Here is a 25,094-nt window from a genome sequence, read left to right on the forward strand (position 1 = left end):
CACCACAGCCAACTTGCCACGGCCACGCATTATGGCAACTCACCATAGCCAACTCTTTATGGCCAGTTCAACTCACCATGACCAACTCACCACGGCCAACTCATTACAGCCAACTCAACTCATCACGGCCAACTTGCCACGGCCACGCATTATGGCCAACTCATTACAGCCAACTCATTACAGCCAACTCACCATGGCCAACTTGCCTCGGCCACGCATTATGGCCAGCTCGCCACGGCCAACTCATTATGGCCAACTCGCCACAGCCAACTCACCATGGCCAAAGCTCACTTAACGAGCATCTCGCTTAACAACCCAAAACATGAGCCTTGATTTGGGGTCATAAGTTGCTTCGGAAAACCTGGTTTTCCGAAGCGAAGAAAACTGGAATCCTCCCCAACAGATCTGCTGACTTTCAAAATCCCCCGGCCAATTTTACAAGTTGACTCACGCAGTGACGAAGATCCGACGGGGGTTGAGAACATGTTCCATAACAAACAAACATGGTCACTAAATGAACTCGAGGATTACCTGTAATTTGAGGATTACCTGTAATTGGACCTGTGGCCCCTCTGAAATCTGCTCTCATCCTTCTCACCGTCTCTCTTCCTCTTCTCTCTCTCTTTCTTTCTCTCTCCTCTCTCTTTCCCTCTCCCTCTTTCTCCCTTTCTTTCTCTCTTCTTTCTCTTCTCTCTCTCTCTCTCCTCTTTCCCCTTCTCTTTCTCTGTCTCACTCCTCTCTTTCTCTCCCTCCCTCTCCCTCTCTTTTCTCTCTCTCTCTCTCTCTCTCTCTTTCCCTCTCTCTTTCTCTCTCCTTCCCCTCTCTTTTCTCTCTTCTCTCTCTCTCTTCCCTTCTCTTTCCCCCTCTCTTTCTCTCTCCCTCTCTCTCTTTCTCCCTCTTTTTTTCTCTCTCTCTTTTTCTCTCTCTCTCTTTTTCTCTCCCTCTCTATTTTTCTCTTCTCTCTTTCTCCTCTCTTTCTCTCTCCCTCTCTCCCATCTCTCTTTTTCTCTCTCTCCTCTCATTTTTCTCTTTCTCACTTTGTCTCTTCCCCCTCTTTTTCTCTCTCTCTCCCCTCCCTCTCCCTCTCTCTTTTCTCTCTCTCTCCCACGCTCTCTCTCATTCTCCTTCCCTCCTTCTCTCTCTCGTCTCTCTCTCTCTCTCTTTCTGTTTCTCAGTGACTCCATTAGCGTCCCGATGATCCCCCTGGGTTTGAAGGAGACCAAAGAACTGGACTGGGCAGCTCCCCTGAAGGTAAGGAGATCTCGCAGATGGTGCGGTGATCCAGTCTCCAGCCTTTGAAGGGAGGCAAAGAGGTGGGTGCGAAACAGCCCTTAAATCTGGTGGACTTCTCGTTAATTCCTAATTTCCTAAAACAGAGTTTCTCTTGGCGAAGTGGGGTTGGTGGTGAAACTCTCTGGTTGGGGGGGAAAGAATTGAAGAAACCTGTTGACAGGTAGTCCTCGACTTACAACAGTCCGTTTAGTGACCGTTCGAACTGACGACAGCACTGAAAAAAGTGACTTAAGGGCCGTTTTCACACTTATGGCCGTGGCAAGAATGCCAACGGTCACGTGGTCAAAATTGTGTCGGGGGGTGTCTCGTGAGCCCCTTTTGTGACCATTCTGACCGGCAAAGCCCATGGGGAAGCCAGATTCACTTAACAACCGTGTGACTGACTTAACGACAGCCGTGATTCACTTCCCAACAGTCACAAGAATGGTTGTAGAAATGGGACAAAACACGTTTAACTCAGGTCTCACAGAACAACGGACAACTCCGTTCTGGTCGTAAGTCGAGGGCTTGATTTCGCAGTGGTTTTGAAAGCGGGAAGTTCAGGCAAATTGGCTAACAACAACAACAAACAACAACTGTGTTTTCATTTCGTGTGCAACTCCAGGCCGTCATTAAAGAACACTACAAGGAAGACGAAGAATCCTACAAGGCGGAGCTGGAAGCCCTTGTGGATTTGCGCCAGGTGTGTGATCTGGGTGTGTGTGTATGTGTGTAGTGGGGGAGGTAAGTTTGGAAGACAGCCGGTGTAGCAATCAACTCCAAGCCTTACTCCCAAGTCACTCCTTTTGTCTCAATTGTTCTTGCCTTCTGGCAGCTCTGCGCATATGCGCACTGGGAACAGGCTCCCTCTATTCCTCTGCCTCGCTGATGTCATATTCTGGAGGCTCTGGAGTCTGCACATAACTCCCAGATGGCTCTGGCCCCATCTCTGTGTCGGACGCAGATCCCTTGTCCGAGTCCTCCCCAGACTCTCGGACTGGCCCAGGTTCTTCCCCACTGTCCTACTCTACTGCCATCCTCAGGCTGCTGGCAGACCACAACAGGGGGTTAGACTAGACCACCTCCGAGGCACCTTCCAATGTCTGTATCCCCATTATCAGAATGGTCAAACAAACGGCAACTTCACATTTCAACAAATAAATGCTATCTACACATTGGCATATTGGAGCAAATAAATGCTCTATCCTACATATTGGCAAAAAAAATCAGAAAATAAAATACAGGCTGAATAGTCGAGACCTTGTTGTTGATCCAAACTCTGTAAAGGACCTTGGAATACTCATCTCAAATGATCTAAGTGCTAGAGCCCACTAACTACATAACCAAGAAGGCGTTAAGACTTGTTAACCTAATCTTACATAGCTTTTTCTCTGGTAATATTACACTAAAAACTAGAGCATACAAAACATTTGCTAGACCAATACTCGAATACAGCTCATCAGTCTGGAACCCACATTATGTAACTGATATTAACACAGTTGAGAAAGTCCAGAAATATTTCACAAGAAGAGTTCTCCACTCCTCTACTCGTTGTAGAATACCTTATGCCACCAGACTCGAAATTCTAGACATAGAAAACTTAGAACTATGCCGCCTTCGGTCCGATCTAAGTGTAGTACATAAAATCATACATTGCAATGTCCTACCAGTCAATGAATACTTCAGCTTCAGCCATAACAACACAAGAACACACAATAGATACAAACTCAAGGTTAACCGCACCAAACTTGATTGCAGGAAATACGACTTCAGCAACAGAGTGGTCAATGTCTGAAATACTCTACCTGACTCTGTGGTTTCTTCCCCAAATCCCAAAAACTTTAACCTTAGACTGTCTACTATTGACCTCACCCCTTTCCTAAGAGGTCTGTAGGGGGCGTGCATAAGCGCACCAATGTGCCTTCCGTCCCTGTCCTATTGTTTCTTTTATTTTTCTTATATGTATCCATGTATTCATAACTATGTTTTTACTTATACCTATTATCTTGTAAGCAATTAACATTAATTAATTAATTAATTAATTAACAGAACAATTAACCGGAAGAACTAACTTGCTTCCAGAAGTTGGGAATGCTCCAACACTGGAAAGTTTTAATAAGAAGAGATTGGACCCAACCATTTGTCCGGAATGCGACAGGATCTCCTGCTTGAGCAGGGGGGTTGGACTAGATGACCTCCAAAGGCCCCGCCCAACACTGTTACTCTGTTATTCATGGCTCTTTGCCTTTCTCCCCGTCTTGTGTCCCCCAACAGGCCATGCGGGCACCCAGCCGGAACAAGGCGGGCCTCGAACTCCTGATGGAATATTACAGCCAGCTCTACTTCCTCGACAATCGTTTCTTCTCGCCCCATCAGAACCTGGGACTTTTTTTCCACTGGTCAGTGTTGGGGGGGCGGTGTTGGGTTCGGGGTTGCATAGAGGGAATTCAGAGAGGAGAATCTTGGTAGCTTGGGGTTTGAAATGAGGGCTCCTTGGCGCACTCTGAGATTGGTGGGTTTCTTGCAGACGTTTCGTGACCCAATTAGGGAACATCATCAGTGGTAGAAGGGAGAGGGTGTTTACACCTTCCAGCACTGATGCTGTTACCTAGTTGGGTCAGGAAATGTCTGCAAGAAAACCTCAAAGCTCAGAAAGAGCAAGGACCCTTTACTTCTCCTCCTCCTCCTCCTCCTCCTTCTCCTCCTCCTCCTCTTCTCCACAAACTCTATTCCCTTCTATCACTGATGCTATTACCTAGTTGGGTCAGGAAATGTCTGCAAGAAAACCTCAAAGCTAACCCTCAAAGCTCAGAAAGAGCAAGGACCCTTTACTTCTCCTCCTCCTCCTCCTCCTCCTCCTCCTCCTCCTCCTCCTCCTCCTCCTCCTCCTCCTCCTCCTCCTCCTCCTCCTCCTCCTCCTCCTCCTCCTCCTCCTCCTCCTCTTCTCCACAAACTCTATTCCCTTCTATCACTGATGCTGTTACCTAGTTGGGTCATGAAATGTCTGCAAGAAAACAACATAGCTCAGAGAGCACCAAGGACCCCACATTCGTTCTCCTCCTCCTCCTTCTCCTCCTCCTCCTCCTCCTCCCTCTCCTTCCTCCTTCCTCCTGCTCCCTTTCTTGTAACACTGATGATGTTACTTAGTTGGATAATGAAATGCCTGGAACTATTTTTATTTGAGATAATAGCAAGGGAAAACAATAAAAGACTCACATATTTAATCATACATATAACAATGGCAGCTAGAATCTTATACCCACAAAATTGGAAAAGTGAAAGGACACCTACAGAAGGAGGAAGTAATAAAAAAAATACTAGGAGTGCTCTGAAATGGACAGACTTACAATGGAACTTAAAGATAAAGAGGCGTCAAGAGTACTACTACACATGAGACATATTGCATAATTGGATAAATAATAGAAGCAGGGTTTAGTGTTAAATAAGGAAAGAATACCAACAAAACACATATATGTAGAGGGATAGGAGAAGATGTAAGTTATAAACAATGTAAAAAAGTAAATTTTTGAACCGTACAAGAATATAAATATGAACTGCACAAAGTGAGGATTCTAATAATAATAATATATCATGGAAGAAATAATAGGGACAATTTGGATGTATAATATGATGGAGAGATTATACTACATGATACTAGGATGCATGATGGGAAGGGGAGGAAAGGGATTTGATGCAACCAGTTCACAATGAGGTTTAATTATGAACAGTTATATATTAAGGAAAAATGTACGGTACAATAAAATTTAATAAAAAAGAAAGATCTGCAAGAAAACCACCAGCTCAGAGAGCACCAAAGACCCCACAGTCCTTTTCTTCCTCTTCCTCCTTCCTCTCCTCACACCCCACTCCCTCTAGCACTGATGATGTTACCTAGTGGGGTCACGAAACGCCTGCAAGAAAACCACCCAGTTCAGAGAACGCCAAGGGCCCCCACCATTCCACCCTGAGCCAGAAAGATTCTCCTTTCTTGGTAACACCATTCTTCCTCCTCCTCCTCCTCCTCCTCCTCCTCCTCCTCCTCCTCCTCCTCCTCCTCCTCCTCCTCCTTTGTCTCACTGCTCTGCTCTTCTTCCCAGGTACGATTCGCTGACGGGCGTGCCTTCTCACCAGCGGGCCCTGGCTTTTGAGAAAGGAAGCGTGCTTTTCAACATCGGGGCCTTGCACACCCAAATCGGGGCGCGCCAGGACCGTACCACTTTGCAAGGGGTGGACTGCGCCATTGAAGCCTTCCAAAGGGCATCGGGTACGTTGACTTGGGCAAGTCTTCTTAGGGTTTCCAATTGGGGCACTAAGGAGTAGGTAGTGTTGAGGTGGGCTTCGTACCACATGTTACTCCATACCAAGAGTAGCATTGACAGGCAGGGGTGGGATTCAAAAATCCCAGTAACCAGTTCGCTGCCTGGTTGCCTGGGGGTGTGTGGCCATGGTGCGCATGGCTTACCGGAACTTCTGGGAGGGCCGTTTTTCGCCTTCCCCAGAATCCGGAGGCTTCCCTCGGGCCTCTGGGAGGGCTAAAATGGCCTCCCCCGGGCTCTGGAGGCCCTCCAGAAACCGGAAACAGGCCCATTTCCAGACTTGCGGTATTTCTGGGAGGGCCATTTTTTGCCTTCCCCAGAATCCAGAGGCTTCGCTCAGGCCTCCAGGAGGGCTAAAATGGCCTCCCCCGGGCTCTGGAGGCCCTCCAGAAGCCGGAAACAGGCCCGTTTCCAGACTTCCGGTACTTCCAGGAGGGCTGTTTTTACCCACGCCCAGATGGGTGGGTGTGGCCATGGTGGGCGTGGCCTACTGGAACTTCCAAAAGGGCCGTTTTTCGCCTTGCCCAGAATCCGGAGGCTTCCCTCGGGCCTCTGGGAGGGCTAAAATGGCCTCCCCCGGGCTCTGGAGGCCCTTCAGAAACCGGAAACAGGCCCATTTCCAGACTTCCGGTACTTCCGGGAGGGCTGTTTTTTCCCCCTCCCAGAGCCTCTGCGCAGAGCCCGCACATACCTGCATTGAAAATGGGCCACGTGGAGACTCCTGGGAGGCGAGAGGAGGGCAGGCCCAACCAGTTGGTTCAAATACTGGTTCAGTGAACCAGATGCAAATTTAACATCCGGTTCACTCGAATCGGACCAAACCAGCTGAATCCCACCCCTGTATACAGGTAGTCCTCGACCTACGACCAACATTGGGAGCAGGATTTCTGTTGTTAAGCGAGGTTTTGTTAAGAGAATTGAACAGAACAGAATACATGCCACTTGCCAAGGGCTCGGATTTTGGTTGCGTGACTTGCAGGAATGCCACAACGGTCACAACGTTTCTTTTCTTTCAGTGCCGTGGAAACTTTGAACAGCCGCTAAACAAACCGTTGTAAGTCAAGGACTACCTGTGCCCAAGGAATAAATGGTTTCCATAGCTGAATACAATCTCCTGATTTCCCCCAGTCGGCTAAGATCGAGGTCTCCAAACTTGGGAACTTTACGACTTGTGGACTTCAACTTCCAGAATTCCCTTGCTGGCTGGGAAGTTGTAAAACGTCCACAAGTCGTAGAGTCCACAAGTCGTAAAGTGGCCAAGCTTGCAGGCTCCTGTGCTCAGACTGTGGTAGGGTTCCCCACTAGACTACAAATCAGCCCAATTCAGTACAGCTTGCTTTAACCCAGGGGTCACCAACCTTTTGGATCTCAGGGACCACCAAACTCATAATTTTAAATCCCAGGGACCACTAACTGGTTCTGTGGACGTGGCCTAATTTGTTGGGTGTGGCTTGGTGGTCATGTGACTGGTTGGGCATGGATTGTATGTAACTATTCAGGGATGGGGGCCAGGATCATCTGCGAGTGGGGTGCTGACTCCGGAGCTTTCAGAGTCTGGCAGCAGCGAGGCAGAGGAACAAGGGGAGCCTGTTCCCAGTGCGCGTATGCACAGAACTGCTAGAAGTTGAGAGCAGCTGAAACAAAGGGGGCAACTCAGGAGTAGGGCTGGGAGGTGATTGCCCCTCCCATAAGGGATAAAAGTCAGGCCAAGATGACGAAACCTTTGCAGGAAGCAAAGTAGTTCGATAGATTTCGAGTCCTTCTTGAAGCTCTGGTCGGTTTTTTCTGGTATTTCGGTTGGTTTCTATTCTAATTGGAGACCTCTGTTTTTGGCAGCATTTCACAACACTGAAAGGCGTGTGCTTATCTTGAAGAACTGTTTATAATTAGTTCTGGCTGGGAATGAAAGTAATTCCCAGCGTTGCAATAAAAGAGGTTTTGCTTTTAAAACAAGTTTGTGTTTAATTACGTTTGATGAAGCCTGGGTCAGAACCCTATTCCTCCTCAGTGCTTGATCTCCTCCGGCCTCTCCTTTTGCAGGTGCCTTCAACTACCTGAAGGAGAACTTCTCCAATGCCCCCAGCCTCGACATGAGCAGCCCCTCCCTCAACATGCTGGTCCGTCTGATGATCTCCCAGGTGCAGGAATGCATCTTCGAGAAGGTTCTCCTGCTCGGAGCCCAGAGCAACTTCCTCGCCTACCTGCAGCTCGCCCAGGAAGCGGCCCGGGTAGGCTATCCGACAATGGGTTCAAGAGGAAGCGGAGCAGGGGTGGTATTGCTACCGGTTTGGGCGATCAGGAAGCTCCAAGGATCAGCTGAGAGTGAACCATTTGGTTTGTTCCGACGATCAGCTGTTTGGCCCACCAGCCTGCCCGGACTCTAGGCTGTGCTTTATACCTTGTTTTTCAAGCTCAGCTTAATCGCGTGGCACAGCGGATTGCCGCACGCCAGCTGTTTCACACACAGGGATTGCTGGAGAAGGTTATTAGGAAACGCAAAGTACGCACGCTCACCAAACCGGTAGGAAAAATTTTGTTGAAACCCACCACTGGAGCCGGAGACATCTTGAGTCCCACCAGGGAGGACCAGGCACAGTGAGGGCAGGGGTGGGTGGGACAAAAGGTCCCTTCTCCGGACTTGTGGGCTGGTGTGGTAACCCAGCCTTCGTAAGCCACTTACTCACGAGTAAAACAACCCCTTTGTGGAACAGGGCAGAAACAGTCTTTTATTCACATGGATAAACAAACAAGTTAGTCCCAACAAACCTGGGTTTAGCCAAGAAATCCAAATTGTTTGCTGTATACTAGAAACAAATGGTTGTCTGTGACAACCAAGCTACTCCCAAACCCCTATTATTTATTTCCCAGCCAGGGACGGGCTGGATAGCATCATCGTCTGTTTTTTCCCTGAGATCCGGCTTATTGCTTTCCATTGCTCTCCTCCTCTCTGCTCATACGTTCATATATAAGGAGCCTCTGTGGCGCAGTGGTTAAGAGTGCAGTACTGCAAGCTACTTCTGCAGCCACCTGCCTATAGTTTGGCAGTTCAAATCCCACCAGGCTCAAGGTTGACTCAACCTTCCATCCTTCCAAGGTGGGTCAAATGAGGACCCTGATTATTTGAGCCAATATGCTGACTCTGTAAACCACTTAGAGAGGGCTGTAAAGCACTATAAAGCGGTATATAAGTCTTAAGTGCTATTGCTCTATGGCAGGGGTGGGCAAACTTTTTGGCTTGGGGGCCTCATTGACTTTTAAAATTTGACAGACGGGCCGGGTCAGCACAAGATACGATACATATAAAAAACTGCAAAATCTCCGCAAAATCAAGTCACTGCGCCTAATGCGCCACCTGGTGTCGAAATGCCTGTCATTACAAGTCAAAATCAAATGAATGCAATCATTCAATCATTCACATCAAACCTTAATTCTGTACCAATCTTCGGCGGGCCGTATTAAAAAGACCAACGGGCCGGATGTGGCCCGCGGGCCGTAGTTTGCCCACCCCTGCTCTATGGGATTGGCCTCATCTGTCCCTCCCCCTCAGTCAGCTCAGGCCCCGAAGACATCTGCCTCTCCGCCTGGAGAGGACAGAAGGCCCCCAGCTCTGCCTCTGTCTGAGTTGGCCCAGGCATCCCCTCCCCTGAGTCGGCTGCTAGCTCTCGGCCAAACTTGGTTTCCAAACATTTCATCACGAGCTTAGGTAACATCTTCAGCAGAGTTCAAGGAATGTCAATGCTGGAGGTGTTCTTCTGCTTATAAGGGCTTTGTGTGGTCAATGGGTCTTGGGATGGGGGGGAGGTCACGTCAGGTGAGGATTGTGATGGGTCTTCTGATGGTTCAGGTGTGGGTTGCCTCAGGTGAGGGTCTTGTGATGGGTCCAAGGTGTGGGTTTTGTCAGGTATGGGTCTTGTGATGGATCTTCTGATGGTTCAGGTGTGGATCCACATCAGGTGTGGTTCTTGTGATGGGTCAGGTATTGGTTGCATCAAGTGAGAGTCTTGTGATGGGGAGGTCACATCAGGTGAGGGTCGCTAGCAGATGAAGTGCTGGCGGTAAGGGAAGGGGTAGCATGGATTGGTTGAGGGTCAATACCGTCTCTGGTTGGTTGTGCGGTTGGTTTGAATTCTGAGGGGTTGGTAGGCTGGTTGTAGGTCAATGAGTCTGTTGAAGGAGTTGCTCGTAGAGTGCCAACCCACACAACCCCCTCCCCAACCATCACTTCCCCTCCCAGTGACCCTCACCTGAGGTGACCCAACCTCCACCCCTGAGCTAACAGATGTTTGCCACCATCGCAAACCTGGCACCATGCTATGGAAACCAAGCCAGATGTTCTTCTAGTGGCCCTCAAGGGACGCACGCTGTCCTCTTCCTTGTTTCCCTCCTTGGACTTCCCGTCTTCCCATCTTGGCCCCCTCTTTGCCTCCCCAGGTGGAGGAAGTCTACTCCTTGGTGCACCAGACCATGGCCCAGCCCCACGTCAAAGACTATGTGCCTTTCTCCTGGACCTCCATGGTGCACGTCAAAGCTGAGCACTTCAAGGCCCTCTCGCACTACTACGCTGCGGTTGCACTTTGCGACTGCCCCTGTGAGTAACCACGGTTGCCAAGAGCTCCTCTTGTTCTCACAAAGGACTGTGAGGGAGGGGGAGAAGACAGGGGATGTCGTTATGTAGGGAGGAACCAAGTCTGAGCTGTATGTAGAGCACCCACGTTATACAGTAAAGCCTCTCTTTTTTTCCCTTCTTCTTTCCTTCCTTCTTTCCTTTTCACAGTCTTTCTTGCCTTCCTTCCTTCCTTCCTTCCTTCTTTCTTCCTTTTTTCCTTCTTTCCTCCCTCTCTTCATTTCTTCTTTCTTCCCTTCCTCCTTCCCATCCCCTTCTGATCTTCCTCCCTCCCTCCCCCTTCTCTCCTTCCTTCCTTCTTTCTTCCCTTCCTTCCTTTTTCCTTCTCTTCCTCCTTTCCTCCTTCCCTTCCCTTTATCTTCCTCTCTCCAGAAACAACCATGAAGTGGGTCGTGTAGGGTCTCTAACGATGCTTCGAGCTCAAAGCAAACAGTGCTTATAAGCAGCATCCTGAATAAGGGGGAGCGAGCTTCCTGTCATCTTCTCCGCTGTCCTCGCCACTCTTTGTAGGGACTTTCTATCTCGAGGCGCTGCTGCCACCAAACCAAACAGTGATGCAGTTTGTTAAAAACACTTTCAATCCTGCCTCTGTGAAAAGTGGCCAGGACAGAAGATGTGCTCTCCTCATCCATGCTGGTTGCATGCTTCACTAAGGAGGACGTGTGGAGAGATCAATGCAGATGGTTAGTTATCTTCTGGGAGTTGAAGTCCATAGGTCCATGCTGGCTTAGGAATTCTGGGAGTTGAAGTCCACAAGTCATTAAAAGGGCCATCGTTCCCCACCCCTGGTTTACGACCAAGGAAGGTCCAGCATCTCTCCATCCCTTCTTCCCATCACCTTCTCTCTATTTCTGCAGCCACGTCGGAGGTGGATTTTCCCGAGCATGAAAAAGCGTTCCTCCAGTTTCATGTCTCCACGCCGGAAGGACCGGCTCCTTCCTTACTTTTGCGAGACCAGGAAGCACGCCGGCGCCTGGGTGAGTGACCCCAGCCCAGCCCCCCCCCCCGCCCCAAAAAAACCATAACCAGGTGCAGAAATGAAGGTCAGAAGTCAGATAAGAGGAAAGACATCTCCTAGGCTGCTGATAGCGTCAGGTACTCCTCAATTTACAACCGTTAGTTTAGCCACTGCTCAAAGTTACAACAGCACTGAAAAGAGTGCAGTTGCAACCGGTCCTCGCACTTATGACCCTCGCAACGTCCCCCAGAGTCACGTGATCGAAATTAAAGCACTTGGCAACCAGCATGTATAGGTAGTCCTCGACTTGCAACCACTTGTTTAGTGACCATTCAAAGTTACAACGGCACTAAAAACGTGATTTGGGTCTGCTTTTCACACTTATGACCGTTGCAACACCCCCCCCCCTCTGGTCACGTGATCAAAACTCAACTGGCATGTACTTATGACTGTTGCCGTGTCCCGGGGATCCCAAATTTGCAAACTTCTGACCAGCCAAGTCAATGGGGAAAGCCAGATTCACTTAACAACCACAATTTAACACCAGTGATTCACTTAACAACTGAAAGTTTGTAAAGTGCAGCAAAACTCCCTTTGCAGCGGTCTCGCTTAGCAACAGAAATTTGGGGCTTAATGTGAGTCGTAAATTGAGGACTATCTATATTGGTTGGAAAAAAATGTTTTCCGTGGAACCAGTCCCTGTCATCCAAAAGATTGGGGACCGCTGCCCTATACATCATCTTCTTTAAATGACCTCATAAACCCTTGTGGGGTGGGCAACTGGGCAACTGAATGGAGCTAGCAGAGTGTTTTTTAATGGCCGGATGCCTTTCCCTGTTGCCAGTGCAGAGTTATATTTGACAGATATATTTTCATTGTTGCCTAGAGAGAGAATCGAACTCACAAGCCTCTGGATTGTGAGGCGAGAGCTCCACCTCTAGGCCACCGCACCACTCACCACGGCCCTATACCGCCCCAGACAAATGGTTTTCCCAATTACTTCTTGAAAACCCTCCAGTCGTAGAGCTCCCACAAGTTCTGGAACCGTCTCTTTAGAACTCTTTGTCTCCTAGCCAACCCAGCAGAACTTTTGCATTGTGAGGGTTAGTTTGTGTCGTGGGTTCCAGACGTGCCAACATCTGCGCCCAGTGGAAGTGCCAACATTCACATCCAGAATGTAGGCTTGCTTCCTATAAGGGGCAACATTTTTTTTTTTTTGTCGGTGTGAATTGTAGAACTTCTACTTGTAGAACGACTTCCCTTTTTTAAAAAAAATTAAGCTCGTTCCCTCTGCTAGGAAGATTGTATTTCAATTTAGGGTAAGAGGACCACAGTTTAAAGCTGTCAGCTGTCAAAATTTAATAGGACAATTTTGCTAGGGCAGTTTCTCAGTTATCTGGATGGATGGAGTAGGTGTGGCATTTCCTGTGCACTGAGTGGTTTATTTTGTTTATTTTTTGTAATTTTATGTATGGTTTATTTTTTCTTCAATATACATAAATACTTAGTGATCAGTACATTGTCTGGGTCAATTTGCTTTATACAAAATACTAATAATATTATTTAGATATACATAATGATAATCTTTCAATTTCTAAGATTTACATACACATTGTAATGATGTATTATATTTTGTAGCAGTATGCGCAGTAATGTTTTCCCAATTTCTACTTTCTGCCTCTTATTTCTAACCCCTAACACAACAATTCCCATTAAAAAGTATTATGTATCTATCCATCATCTCTTACGCTTTACTATTTAAGCATATGTGATAGTAATCTGTCAGCTTCTAGTATTTACTTATACATAGTAGTTATAGTAACTTATATCATGTAAAAGTATGCATAATAACATTTTCCCAAGTTCTAGTTTCTAGCTCTGTTTTCTAACCTTTAATAAAACAAATCCCATATTAAGATGTATTCCATATCTATCCATCATCTCTTGTTCTTGTTAATATTTCAACTCTTAATGACTTTTGGATCAATCTCCCCTGCTCCTCCCTTATCCCTCTACATCAAGGATGTCTAACTCAAGGCCCCTGGGCCCAATCCAGGCCCCGGGGTGGTTAAATCCGGTCGGCAAGGCCGGCCTGGAAATATCAAAGGATTGGCCCCGCGGTGCCTCTGGCGGCTAAACCAAGCCACGTGCACCGCCACCACCACCCGCACTTCATTTTCACTCTCCGTGGCCTCCTGCAGCGTTCTGCCAGCTGAAAATGGGCCGAAAATGGGTCGTGAAATGACCCGAAAACAGCCCAAAAAATGATGCAAAAGGGCCAAAAACCGACCCCAAAATGGCACAAAAACAGGCATAAAAACAGGCATAAAAACAGACTGATAAAAGGTCCCAAAGCAGGATGAAAACAGCCCAAAAAATAGGTTGAAAAACAGCTTCAAAAATGGCCCCAAAAGAGGCCCAAAAAAGTCCTGAAAAACGACCCCAAAACGGCCCGAGAAATGACCTAAAAACAGCTGAAAAAGAGGCCCGAAAAAGTCCTGGAAAATGACCCCAAAATGGCCTGAAAAATTACCCAAAATGACTGGAAAAGAGGCCCGAAAAAGTCCTGGAAAATGACCCAAAAATGGCCTGAGAAATGACCCAAAATGACTGGAAAAGAGGCCTGAAAAAGTCCTGAAAAACAACCCAAAAACGGTCCAAGAAATGACCCAAAAACAGCTGAAAAAGAGGCCCCAAAAAGTCCTGGAAAATGACCCCAAAACAATGACCCAAAAATGGCTGGAAAAGAGGCCCCCAAAATGACCCCAAAACAGCCCAAGAAATGACCCAAAAATGGCTGAAAAAGAGGCCCGAAAAAGTCCTGAAAAACGACCCCAAAACGGCCCGAGAAATGACCCAAAAATAGCTGAAAAACAGGCCCAAAAAGAGGCCCCCAAAAGTCCTGAAAAACAACCCCAAAAGGGCCCGAAAAATGACCCAAAAACAGCTGAAAAAGAGGCCCGAAAAAGTCCTGAAAAACAACCCCCAAATGGTCCAAGAAATGACCCCAAAATGGCTGAAAAACAGGCCCCAAAACTGGCCCAACAAATGGGCTGAAAATATTTCAAAAATGGCCCCAAATGCCCCCAAAACAGACTTAAAATGGGCTGAAAAACGCCCAAAAACATTTTTAGCGGGCAGAGTGCTGCAGGAGGCATCCATCCTGCCCCCCCCCCTCTGGCCTGGCCCAGGGGGATCCGGCCCTCGAAATCCAGTTTGACCCCCCCCCCCCCAGCTCTACATCACTCATGTTCAATCCAAATATCTTCTCTGCCTCTACACCGGCCTCTTGTTGTCTTCTACTCTCTGAAATACCCCCTCGGTGCCTCTTTCGTCCCTTCTAAGGGATCCTTCTCTTCGCTCTCTTCTACGTCGTCTTCTGAGGGGTTGATGAGAAGGATCAACCGGATCCTTTCAGAAAAGGGGCCAACCCAAGGCTGGCATTGGGCTGTGGGTTTCATGTTTGTTGTGTTGTGTGTTTTTTTGCAGGGAAAGCCCACCTCAAGAAAGCCATAATCGAGCACGAGGAGGCCATGAGGATCCACAGCTTGTGCAAGATCTTGAGGAAGATGGATATCTTGCAGGAGGTCCTCTCACTGGCCCACAAACGGTCCCTCAACAAATACTCCGAAATCGAGCACGAGGAAGACTTCTTCGAAACCGCAGAAGCTCCAGACATCCATCGTAAGTGGCAGCCTCTGCCAATCCTGCCTGGATCTGAAAATAGAATACAGAACAAGGGGGCTTGGAGGTCTTCTAGCCTGACCTCCCTGCTCAAGCAGGAGACCTTATAATAGATAAATGATTGTCTGATCTCTTCTTGAAAGCCTCCAGAAGACAACGGTTCCACTGTTCAATTGTTCTCATTCTCAAGAAATTTCTCCTTAGTTCTAGGTTGCTTCTCTCCTCGATTAGTTTCCACCCGTTGCTTCTTGTCCTGCCCTCAGGTGCTTTGGCCCCCTCTTCTTTGGGGCAGCCCCTCAAATACTGGAACATGGCTATCGTGTCCCCTCTAATTCTTCTTTTCATTATACCCAATTCCTGCAACTGTTTTTTTTTTTTTTGGGGGGGGGGGGTTAAACTTAGAGAAATTTGGCCTTTGCTATCCCTGAGCCCCAAATGAACAATCCTTTTTTGGCTCAAAAAAGGGGTAAATTTGGAATAATAACAGAATTTCTGTTAACTCATCTGGTTGGGGAAGCCACAAAAACAGAAAGCAGAATAGGAGTTGGAAGGGACCTTGGAGGTCTTCTAGTCCAACCCCCCTCCTAGGCAAGAAACCCTTCATCCCTTCAGACAAATGGCTGTCCAATCTCTTCTTGGAAGCTTCCAGTGTTGGGGCATTCACAATTTCTGGAGGCAAGTTGTTCCACTGGTTAATTGTTCTGACTGTTGCTTTATCGTTTTTTTTCCAAGCATGTATGTATTTTTGTCCAATATTTCTTTTTGCTTTTGTGCATGTCCACCACATATGATAATACGGACCAGACTTAAATTTTCATGGGGGTGCTGCCAACCCAACAGCTTTTGGAGCAGACAACACAACAAGGTTGGGTTCAACTATGACCTCCATTGACTGGTAGCAAAGACGTGTTGCTTTGGCGTTTCATGAAGGCTCAGTGGACTGTATGCTCATTGAATTAAACTCTTCCTTCATGGCTTCTGAAATTCTAAATGTTATTCCAGCTCTTTTTTTAGATGTCCTAGGTTGTCCTAGGTTGAAGGACTAGAAACTTGCCAGGAGTCAAATTCTGTATTTGGGTGAATGGAAAGCACACTTTTTTTTTTGTCTCAGGCCTATCTATTTCAGTGTGAACTAAAATATGGAAGATACCAGGTTCCAAAGTTGTAACGTTTTCCCTCCTGTTGTGTTCTTCTAGCCAAAACACATCAGAGACCTGAAATCAAATCCCCCAACTTCTCCAAGGTGAAGGTCATAGACATCTTTCATAGATTGGTAAGTTTGATGCCTCCTGTGAGAGAATTGTGTTTGTGTGGACAACAAAGACCCTGCCTTCATAGAACCGGAACTGAAATAGCCTTGTGTGTTGTGGTTTCCAGTGTACACTTGTGCATACCACTGCATGGTTCTCCACTTTCATAACGCAAGAATTCACATTTACCCAAGAAAGTTGATGAGCACAAAGAGTACGGCTGGAGTAAAATTGGAATTTCCTGATAGGCTTAGATGCCATCAAGTCAGTTCTGGGGGTTGCAGGAACCAACGTTCACCATCTCAGCTTGTCTCCAGCAATAATTAATAGCGGTTCCAAGTGATGGAACAGTGTCATCAACTCTTTGATCCTGTCCATCCTTCCCTCCACTTTTCCAAGAGTAATCTGTAGCTCTTCCAAGGATTTTCCAGTGAGCCTGTCTATTCAGCCAATGCATTATCTTTCCATTCTACTTTTCCTCAACTTTGCCAGTAGAATAATTTTGCCTCCTAGTGTCCCATGACCAAAGCATGTTGAAGTTTTGGTATCAGCTCAAAAGAAGGAGGATTGTCCTCTGCTTGGCTATTTCCTCCTGCCCAGATTGTAACTAACGTCCAGAGTTTGCTGACCAGTCAAGCACAAAGAACTCAAAAGGAGATGAAGTTCTTTGTGGAGAACGTTCTATCAGAGGCTCTTAACCATAATGGTTCAGTGGGCCTTGGAGTGGCTGGACGTAGTCTATCTGAGTGGTTGATGGGGAAGAGTTAATGTGGGGTCCTTGCTACTCTCTGAGCATGGTTGTTTGCTTGCAGACGTTTCATGACCCAACTAGGTAACATCATCAGTGCTAGAAGGGAGTGGTGTTTGCTCTTATATACACATGGCTTGGCCTGTCAGTGTTGGTGGGAGTGCTCTTGCTGGTTCCTTGATTAGACTGTTGTTCATTGTTTGGTTGTTGGTCCAGTATTAATCATGATGTTAATCTCTAGATCTCTAATCTACCGGTCAGGATTCAGCCCTGGATTTGGGACAGAAACAGCATTGGTTCCACTTTTGGATGATCTCTGGCGGGAGCGGGATGGGGGTAGTGCATCCATCCTTGCTCTACTTGACCTCTCGGCGGCTTTTGATACCATTGATCATGGAATTCTCCTGGGATGGCTTCGGGAGATGGGAGTGGGAGGCCTTGTGCTGTCTTGGTTCACTTCCTTCCTCTGCAGTTGCTCTCAGTCAGTGTTGATAGGAGGGGAGAGATCCAACCCTCACCCACTGCTTCACGGGGTTCCACAGGGCTCGGTACTCTCTCCGCTCCTGTTCAACATTTATATGAAACCGTTGGGTGAGATCATCCGTCACCATGGACTGAGGTATCACCAATATGCTGATGATACTCAGCTCTGTATGTCTCGGCCGGTGGTGAGTTGAGTGTTGTCGTGTCCTCCCTCTCGCAGTGCCTGGAGGCTGTTAGGGGCTGGTTGGGGAGCAACGGGTTGAAACTAAACCCATGCAAGACCGAGTGGTTCTGGGTCTGGGGTTCATTGGTTCAGGGAGAATTACCACCTTTAGTCCTGGATGGGGATGGCACTACCCCAAACAGACCCTGCGCGTCATCTGGGGGTTCTCCTGAACTCACACGAGTCTTGATCGAAGAGCAGGTGGCGGTCGTGGCCAGGAGGGCCTTTGCGCAACTGCTGATTGTGCACCAGTTACACCCTTTTCCTGGATCAGCGGTCCCTACTCGCAGTCACTCATGCCCTGGTCACTTCCCATCTTGATTATTGCAATGCGCTCTACATGGGGCTGCCCTTGAAGGGCATCCGGAAGCTCCAGTTGGTGCAAAATGCAGCGGTCCGCATGGTTTCGTGCAGACCCCGGTGTGCACATGTATCACCTCTCCTGCGGGAGCTGCATTGGCTGCCAATTTGCTTCCAGGCGCAATTCAAGGTGCTGGTTGTCCCCTTTAAAGGCCTTCATGGCTTGGGTCTGGGTTATCTGAGGAAACATCTCTTGCCAGTGACGTCTACCTGGCCTATTAGAGCGAGGAGGCAGGGAATGTTGTGGGTCCCACCGCTGAGGGAGATACACCTGGTGGGACCTAGAAGAAAGGGCCTTCTCTGTGGTGGCTCCATCTCTCTGGAACATCATTCCCCCTGAGATTAGAACGGCCTCCTCATTAATACTATTCCGAAAGGCACTGAAGGCCTGGTTTTGCCAGCGGGCCTGGGGAACCCAGAGAGGGATGGAGCCCATCAGATGGCTAGTGTGACCCGCTGTCGTCGGGGTGTGAGGGGGTGGGAGTTTTGTTTTTGTTTTGTTTTGTTTTCTCAAATTTTGTTCTATTGTACTTTACTAATTTATTTGATTCTTTTTTGTTCTTATTGTTTTTGTTTTTATTTTCTGTTTTAAATATGATTTTACATTGTGAAAGCTGCCTTGAGTCGCCATTGGCGAATAGGCAGCAATATAAATCGAATAAATCAAATAATTAATAAATAATCTCTAGAGAGGAATGTTCCCTCCCTTCTAGCACTGATGATGTTCCCTAGTTGGGTAATAAAACATTTGCAAGAAATCAAGCAAGCTTAAGAGAGTTCCAGGACCTCATAGCTGTCATCGTCATCTTCCTCCTCCTCATCCCGCTGCTGCAAACCCCACTATCTTCTAAAACTGATGACATTCTCTAGTTGGGCGATGAAATGTCTGCAAGAAAGCAATCGAGCTCAGCGAATTCCAAGGACTGACCCCATCTGTCCTCCTCCTCTCCACAAACCACACTATCTTCTAGCACTGATGATGTTCCCTAGTTGGGTCATGAAATGTCTACAAGAAATCAACCAAGTTCAGAGAGCATCAAGGACCCCCACAGTTCACCCCCGAGCTACAAATATTCCCTCTGTAAGGTCTGGCAGTATGCTTGAGCCAATAATGAACCTAAACGAAGACTTAAATGGAGGCTTGCAAATAAAAAAAAAGCGGGCTTTATTTTTGATCAAAGTTAAAGTTCTGGGTAAGAAGTTCTTAAGCACATCACAAGAGACATGGGAGAAAAATTCTACAAAATGCAGAAAGATGTCCTGTCCTTATGCATGCAAAAGTCCTTGTTCTTAGTTCTCTAATTACTTTGTACATCTCTAGTCATGTAATCTAATAAGCTGTAAAACTCTAGTCATGTAATCTAACTAAGATTTACATCTTCCTGCAACGGACAGATTCTTTTGGCTCTGTTATCTTTTCTCCCATTGTCTCCCTAATTGATCATTTGAGGGGTGTATCACTTCAGATGTGTAGATTACTTTGGGAGGCGTTATGTTCCCAGAGGATGCCAGGTGAGATGGGTCAATCCAGGAAAACCAATGGATTTAGATGGATTTAGATGCGAGAACCCCAGATGCCTTAACAGGAGAAGGATGTAATTGATTGCAGGCATGAGTTTACAATTGTTTTACAACAAGTGAGTGGTTAAGGAAATCTTTTTTTTTTACAACAGCAAGATAACAAATGCCTATAGCAGTGGTGGCTAACCTTTTTGGGCTCCTGTGGCAAAAATTGCGCTTGCGCGTGCGCGCTCGCATGCCAGCACCCAGAAGGCAATGCGTGTGGGGCCCCCACGCCCCCTGTGCATGCGTGCGCAACCACTCCCCCCCCCCCGCCCTCCCTTACCTGCACTGCGCCTTCCAGCTGGCCCATTTGAGGCCTGTTTTGGCCTTCCAGAGGCTCAAGGGAAGCCTCTCCAACCTTTGGAGGCCGAAAAATGGGACCGTTTTGTCACTTCTGGTATTTCCGGAAATACAAGAAGTGATGAAACAGGCCTGTTTTTCAGCCTGCAGAGGCTTCCCTCAATCCTCTTCCCTCAAGGCCTCCAACAAGCCGAAAATCAGCTGGCAGGTGCGTGCAGGCACAGTGCAGGTACGTTTGCCTGGGGCTCGCGTGCCTGCACAAATGGCTCTGCGTGCCACCTGTGGCACGTTTGCCATAGGTTCACCCTCATGGGCCTATAGAGTAACTTTCTACTTCACGCTGTAATATATCCTACTACATTTCTTTCTTTTATTATTACTATTCCCTTCACCTTCTGTTGACCAGCGTAATGTATGAACCACTTCAGCCTGGCTCCTTACTCCAGGCCCATGTGTTTTTTTTTTTTTTTCCCCCTCAGGGACCCCTCTCCATTTTCTCCGCCAAGAATAAGTGGCATCCCATCCGGACGGTGCTTTTGGTGCGCGGAGCAAACGGCTTTGGATTCACCCTGCGAGGCGATTCTCCAGTCCTGGTCGCTGGGATCATCGCTGGTGGGTGTGCAGCGGTAAGTTGCGTATTCTGTAACCGCCAAGGTGGGATCCAGGGTTGCTTTTGGAAAACTTACAGGACTTCCCAGTGTGGTTTGGAGGGACTATCTGACCTGCTAGCCCTCGGGTCTATTTGTGGAGAAAGGTATATTAGAAGTCAACTGCATTGCAATAATGCATGGCACATGGAACTGGGCCTGGCTAGTCTAGTGAAGAGAAGGACCAGGGGAGACATGACAGCAGTCATCCAATATTTGAGGGGTTGCCACAGAGAAGAGGAGGGGGGTCAAGCTATTTTCCTTCCTTAATTGCCTCCCATCTCTGGTCCCTCCATGACCAATCAGGTTCAAGCAAGATGTTTTCAGAATGTTGGCATGCAGCTGCCTTCTTCTCCCAGCCGGGCGACCTTGAAGTAGCATCTCAGGGAGATAATAGCAATTACTTTCGCTTTCCCCCAAGCATTTTCTCTCTCTCATCCACCAGTTCACGCAGACTGTCAAAGCACTCAAGGAAAAATAAAATGGCAACTACAGGGTTAGTCTTGGGTCAGGGTGGAAATCTGACGCCGGGAGAAATTTCAGTAGAAGCTCAAGAACCCCCAACAAAGTTGATCAAACGGCCAGTTGGTTCTTGGACATTTGAGTTGGTTTTCGGCCAATAAAGAGCAGCCGTATCCGTGCATCTACAAAAGGGGTCATTCAGCATTCCTTTAAGAACTTTTGAGGCTTGGGAGAACAGATACACGGAAACTGAATCGCTGGACACAAAAACGAGGACTTGATCGCCCAAGTCATAAAGAAGGGGGCGGGGGAAGTGACCTCGGCCACCATGTGGAACTTCAAAGGGAGAGTATGCAAAATTAATGGCCGGGAAGGATAGTCTATCAGCAGCCACTAACCATGAGAGGTAAGCTGATCTCCATGACCCAGCGGTCATGCTGTGTGTCCAGCCGAAGACCAGCTGCTGGACGGCAAACAACAGGAAAAGTTTTGTTTTGATGGAAGCTATTTCGGTGGTGTGTTTCCAACCCCACCTCATTTTCCGTGCCCCCACCTAATGTCACGTTCATCTCACATCCCTCTTTCCTGGCTGACCTCCCCAAGGCTTTTTTGGATTACAGATTTACAGAGTTGGAATGGACCTTGTAGGTCATCTAGTCCAACCCCCACCCCCGCCCAAGCAGGAGACCCTACACCGTTTCTGACAGATGGCAGTCCAGTCTCTTCTTGAAAGCTTCCATGGATGGAGCTCCCACAACTTCTGGAGGAAAGTAGTTCCACTTGGTTAAAAGAACTACAGAATAATGTTTAGAAGGCACCTTGTAGGTCATCTAGTCCAACCCCTCCGCCCAAGCAGGAGACCCTACACCGTTTCCGACCAATGGCAGTCCAGTCTCTTCTTGAAAACTTCCAGTGATGGAGCTCCCACAACTTCTGGTGGAAAGCAGTTCCACTGGTTAAAAGAACTATGGAACAATGTTTGGAAGGGACCTTAGAGGTCTTCTAGTCCAACCCCCCCACCCAAGCAGGAGACCCTACGCCGTTTCCAACAAAAGGCAGTCCAATCTCCCCTTAAAAGCCTCCAGGGATGAAGCTCCCACAACTTCTGAAGGCAACTTCTGTTCCATTGGTTGATTGTTCTCATTCTTCGAAAATTTCTCCTTATTTCCAGGTTGAATATCTCTCGATCAGTTTCCATCCATTATTATTCCTTGTCTGGCCTTCAGGTGCCTTGGAAAATAGCTTGACCCCCTTCCTCCTCTCTATGCAGCCCCTCAAATATTGGAAGACTGCTATCCTGTCTCCCCTGGTCCTTCTCTGGTCTAGCCAGGCCCGGTTCCTGCAACCCAGGGATGTCAAACTCGATTTCATGGAGGGCCGCATCAGGGTTGTGTTTGACCTTGGGGGTCGGGGAAGGTGTGGCCAACATGACGTCACTCGTGTCGAGGGCACTTGTGGTGGCCCAAGCTCCCTGCCAGCAAAAACAAGCTGCCGAGCTCCGTTTTTGGCTGGGGCGGCCTCCTGCATCCCTCCGCCACCGAAAACAGAGCTCGGGGGCACGTGTGGCCTTCACGAGCTCCATTTTCGGCTGGGGCGGCCTCCTGCAACCCTCTACCAGCGAAAACGGAACTCCATTTTCCCTGGCAGAGGTACCACAGGCTGGTCCTTCTCTGTTTCCAGGGTGGCCCTGCGGGGGCACTGCGGGGGTGAATGCAGCCCCCCGGCCTTGAGTTTGACACCCCTGCTGTATCGTATAATTTAGTCTCCCTCCTCACCTCTTCCCAACCCCTCCCCTCCTACCTGAACCAACTCCCGCAAATTATGCCCGTTTCTATCTCGGCAGGAAGCCGGTTTGAAAGAAGGGGACTACATTGTGTCCATCAATGGCCAAGACTGCAGGTGGTCCAAGCACGCAGATGTGGTGCAGCTGTTGAAGGTGGCCGGAGAGGAGGGGGTGAAAGTGGGGGTGATCACTCTGCTACCCCCAGAAGGACAGAGCAAGGTAAGGCGAGGAGGATGGGGGGGCAGGGGTGGTGGATGATGGGGTAGGGTGGAACCCAAATGTTCTGGGGCCTTGAGGTGTCTCCCAAGAGAGGGCTTGCAACCTTTTACATCTAGTGTCAGGATTCCGGCAGTTCCCCCCATTTAAATCATGAGTCTCGAGCCAAACTTCCAAAACTTCCAAAGGATTTATTGGGAGTAAACATGCCGGCACTGCCTGGATGGAGCTGACTCTCAGGCACATCATTCATTGTCACCCTTGACCCTGGATTTTCCCTCCATCCCCTGGGTGTATCATAATTCATATTCTCCAATGGGACACCTCCATAGCCCAGAGTCATCAATCATGCTCTCCAGTTAGAATTTTGCGTGGCAGAAACTTCGTTCGCCTAGAAACTCTCTTTGAAAACATTTATGGAATGCACTTTCGGTTTGCAAGCTGCCGCACTGCTGCCCCCTCCCTTTCTATTGGCAACTCTAAAAAAAGACCAGAGAAATATTTTATGAGTTAACATCTAGTTACAACGGACTTATGACCGGTTTTCACACTTAACGGCTGTTGCAGCATCGCTGTGGTCACGTGATCAAAATTTGGTTGCTTGGCAACCAGTTCATAGTTATGACAGTTGCAGCGTCCCTGTGATTCCCTTTTACGACCGTCTGATAAGCAAAGTCGATGGAAAAGCCAGGTTCACTTTGCAACCGGGTCGCTAATTGAACCACTACAGGGATTCCCTTAACAACAGCGGCAAAAAAGGTCATAAAATGGGGACAAAACTCACTTAACAAACATCTGGTGTAGCCACATAAATTTTTGGGGTTCCGTTGTAGACGTTAAGTCGAGGACTACCGATATAACCTATTGGTCCGCGTTCCAAGTAACGTACCCATTGAAAACAGAACTCCGAGGCTGGTAGATTCCTCAAAGAACAATTTATTTGGATACTCCCTATTGGCACAGCTGATGAAAACCGACTCTGAGAGTTCCTGCGGTTTTCACCCGATTAAAAAGTGAACGTTGCTCTTTCCCCCAAGTCATTAGTCACATTGTCCAATTGAGGTGCTGGCCGGTTGCTTGGTTACTTTGCTCCTCCTCTCCCCTGCTACCTGTTTGAATGTCCTTGGTTCCCACAGGAAAACTTTTGGTTTGGACTATAAAACCCCAGCTATGTGATGACCCAGGGTGGGATACAAAATAAACACAGTCACGAAAACAGGGGAAGCCCCTTTTATTCCTTCACTTGGCTTCCAAGCTCCAAATATCCTTGACTGGAGACAAAAAACTCCCCCACAAGCAGTTACGAAAAGGAGGAAATGCCGTTTAAACTAAAAATGCCTATCAACTATAAAGAGTAAAAACAACACAAACCACACTGAAGCAATTAAGGGAACCAGGCAAGATAAGGGCTTGAAGACGTCCACAGATATCGGAACACACACTGGGAAGGACTGAGAGAGGAACAACAGACTAGAGATATTTCCATGCTTTGTGTCCAGCACTGGCCCATATGCATGTCTGTCCTTTTAACCAGTTCTCACAGCTGCAGCCCATGAAGGGGATCAAGGCCCTTTCCTCCCCGTAGGCCACACCATTCCCGTCTCTCCCTTATCCTCTTTTCCCTGCATGCCCAAGGATGGAGAGGGGATGGGCCTGGACCTTCCTCTGACTGCCCAGCCGGCCTCTGCCCTTCCCCAGCCTCCTCCACAGCCTCCGGAGCCACACTTTCTCTCCCTGATGGCTGTTCCTCCTCTCCCTCAGAGTCAGTCTCCACCAGGGGCATGACAAGCTCTTTCCCTCCTCCCTGTCCCTCCTTCTTCCTTGTGGCAACCCTGAAGCCTCCAAGATGACTTCAGCCAGGTTCGCTTCAGGGTTGACAGTCGGACCCCCTTAACTGACGACGAGCTCCTATACAAACAATATTAGAATGTGCCGAAATGAACAAACTTACAATAGAACTAAAAGGCAAAGAGGAATCAGAATACTATGCAGTATATGGGATAGATGGTATAAGTGGATAGAACGTAGGAATAAGGATTAATGTGTAAAAATAAATGTAAATATATGTATTATCGATGACACAATACTGTTAACAATGTAAATAGAGATATGTAATTTTGAAAATAAATAAAATAATAAAATAATAATCAAGAAGTCCGCAGGTTCAAAAGCTTTTATAAAAATGACAAAAAACAATGGTTACGA

At 47.9% G+C, this 25,094-nt stretch overlaps 1 protein-coding gene across 1 annotated transcript in view; it reads left to right on the top strand.

Moving 5' to 3' along the window:
* RHPN1 (rhophilin Rho GTPase binding protein 1) overlaps positions 1 to 25,094 on the top strand; it is a 50,097-nt gene that overhangs the window by 22,072 nt on the left and 2,931 nt on the right. Inside the window, exons 4-14 of the mRNA XM_087958892.1 lie at positions 1,176 to 1,251; positions 1,898 to 1,975; positions 3,547 to 3,671; positions 5,370 to 5,536; positions 7,629 to 7,816; positions 10,020 to 10,176; positions 11,070 to 11,189; positions 14,660 to 14,854; positions 16,051 to 16,127; positions 20,261 to 20,407; positions 22,734 to 22,892. Of these exons, the coding sequence (XP_087815018.1) occupies positions 1,176 to 1,251; positions 1,898 to 1,975; positions 3,547 to 3,671; positions 5,370 to 5,536; positions 7,629 to 7,816; positions 10,020 to 10,176; positions 11,070 to 11,189; positions 14,660 to 14,854; positions 16,051 to 16,127; positions 20,261 to 20,407; positions 22,734 to 22,892 (1,489 nt within the window). The remainder of the gene's footprint in view (positions 1 to 1,175; positions 1,252 to 1,897; positions 1,976 to 3,546; positions 3,672 to 5,369; positions 5,537 to 7,628; positions 7,817 to 10,019; positions 10,177 to 11,069; positions 11,190 to 14,659; positions 14,855 to 16,050; positions 16,128 to 20,260; positions 20,408 to 22,733; positions 22,893 to 25,094) is intronic.

Source organism: Notechis scutatus, chromosome 3 (genome assembly GCF_049901735.1).
Source record: "Notechis scutatus isolate UNSWTSFEM ecotype Mainland chromosome 3, rNotScu1.2, whole genome shotgun sequence".
In the NCBI taxonomy this organism is placed as follows: Eukaryota; Metazoa; Chordata; class Lepidosauria; order Squamata; family Elapidae; genus Notechis; species Notechis scutatus.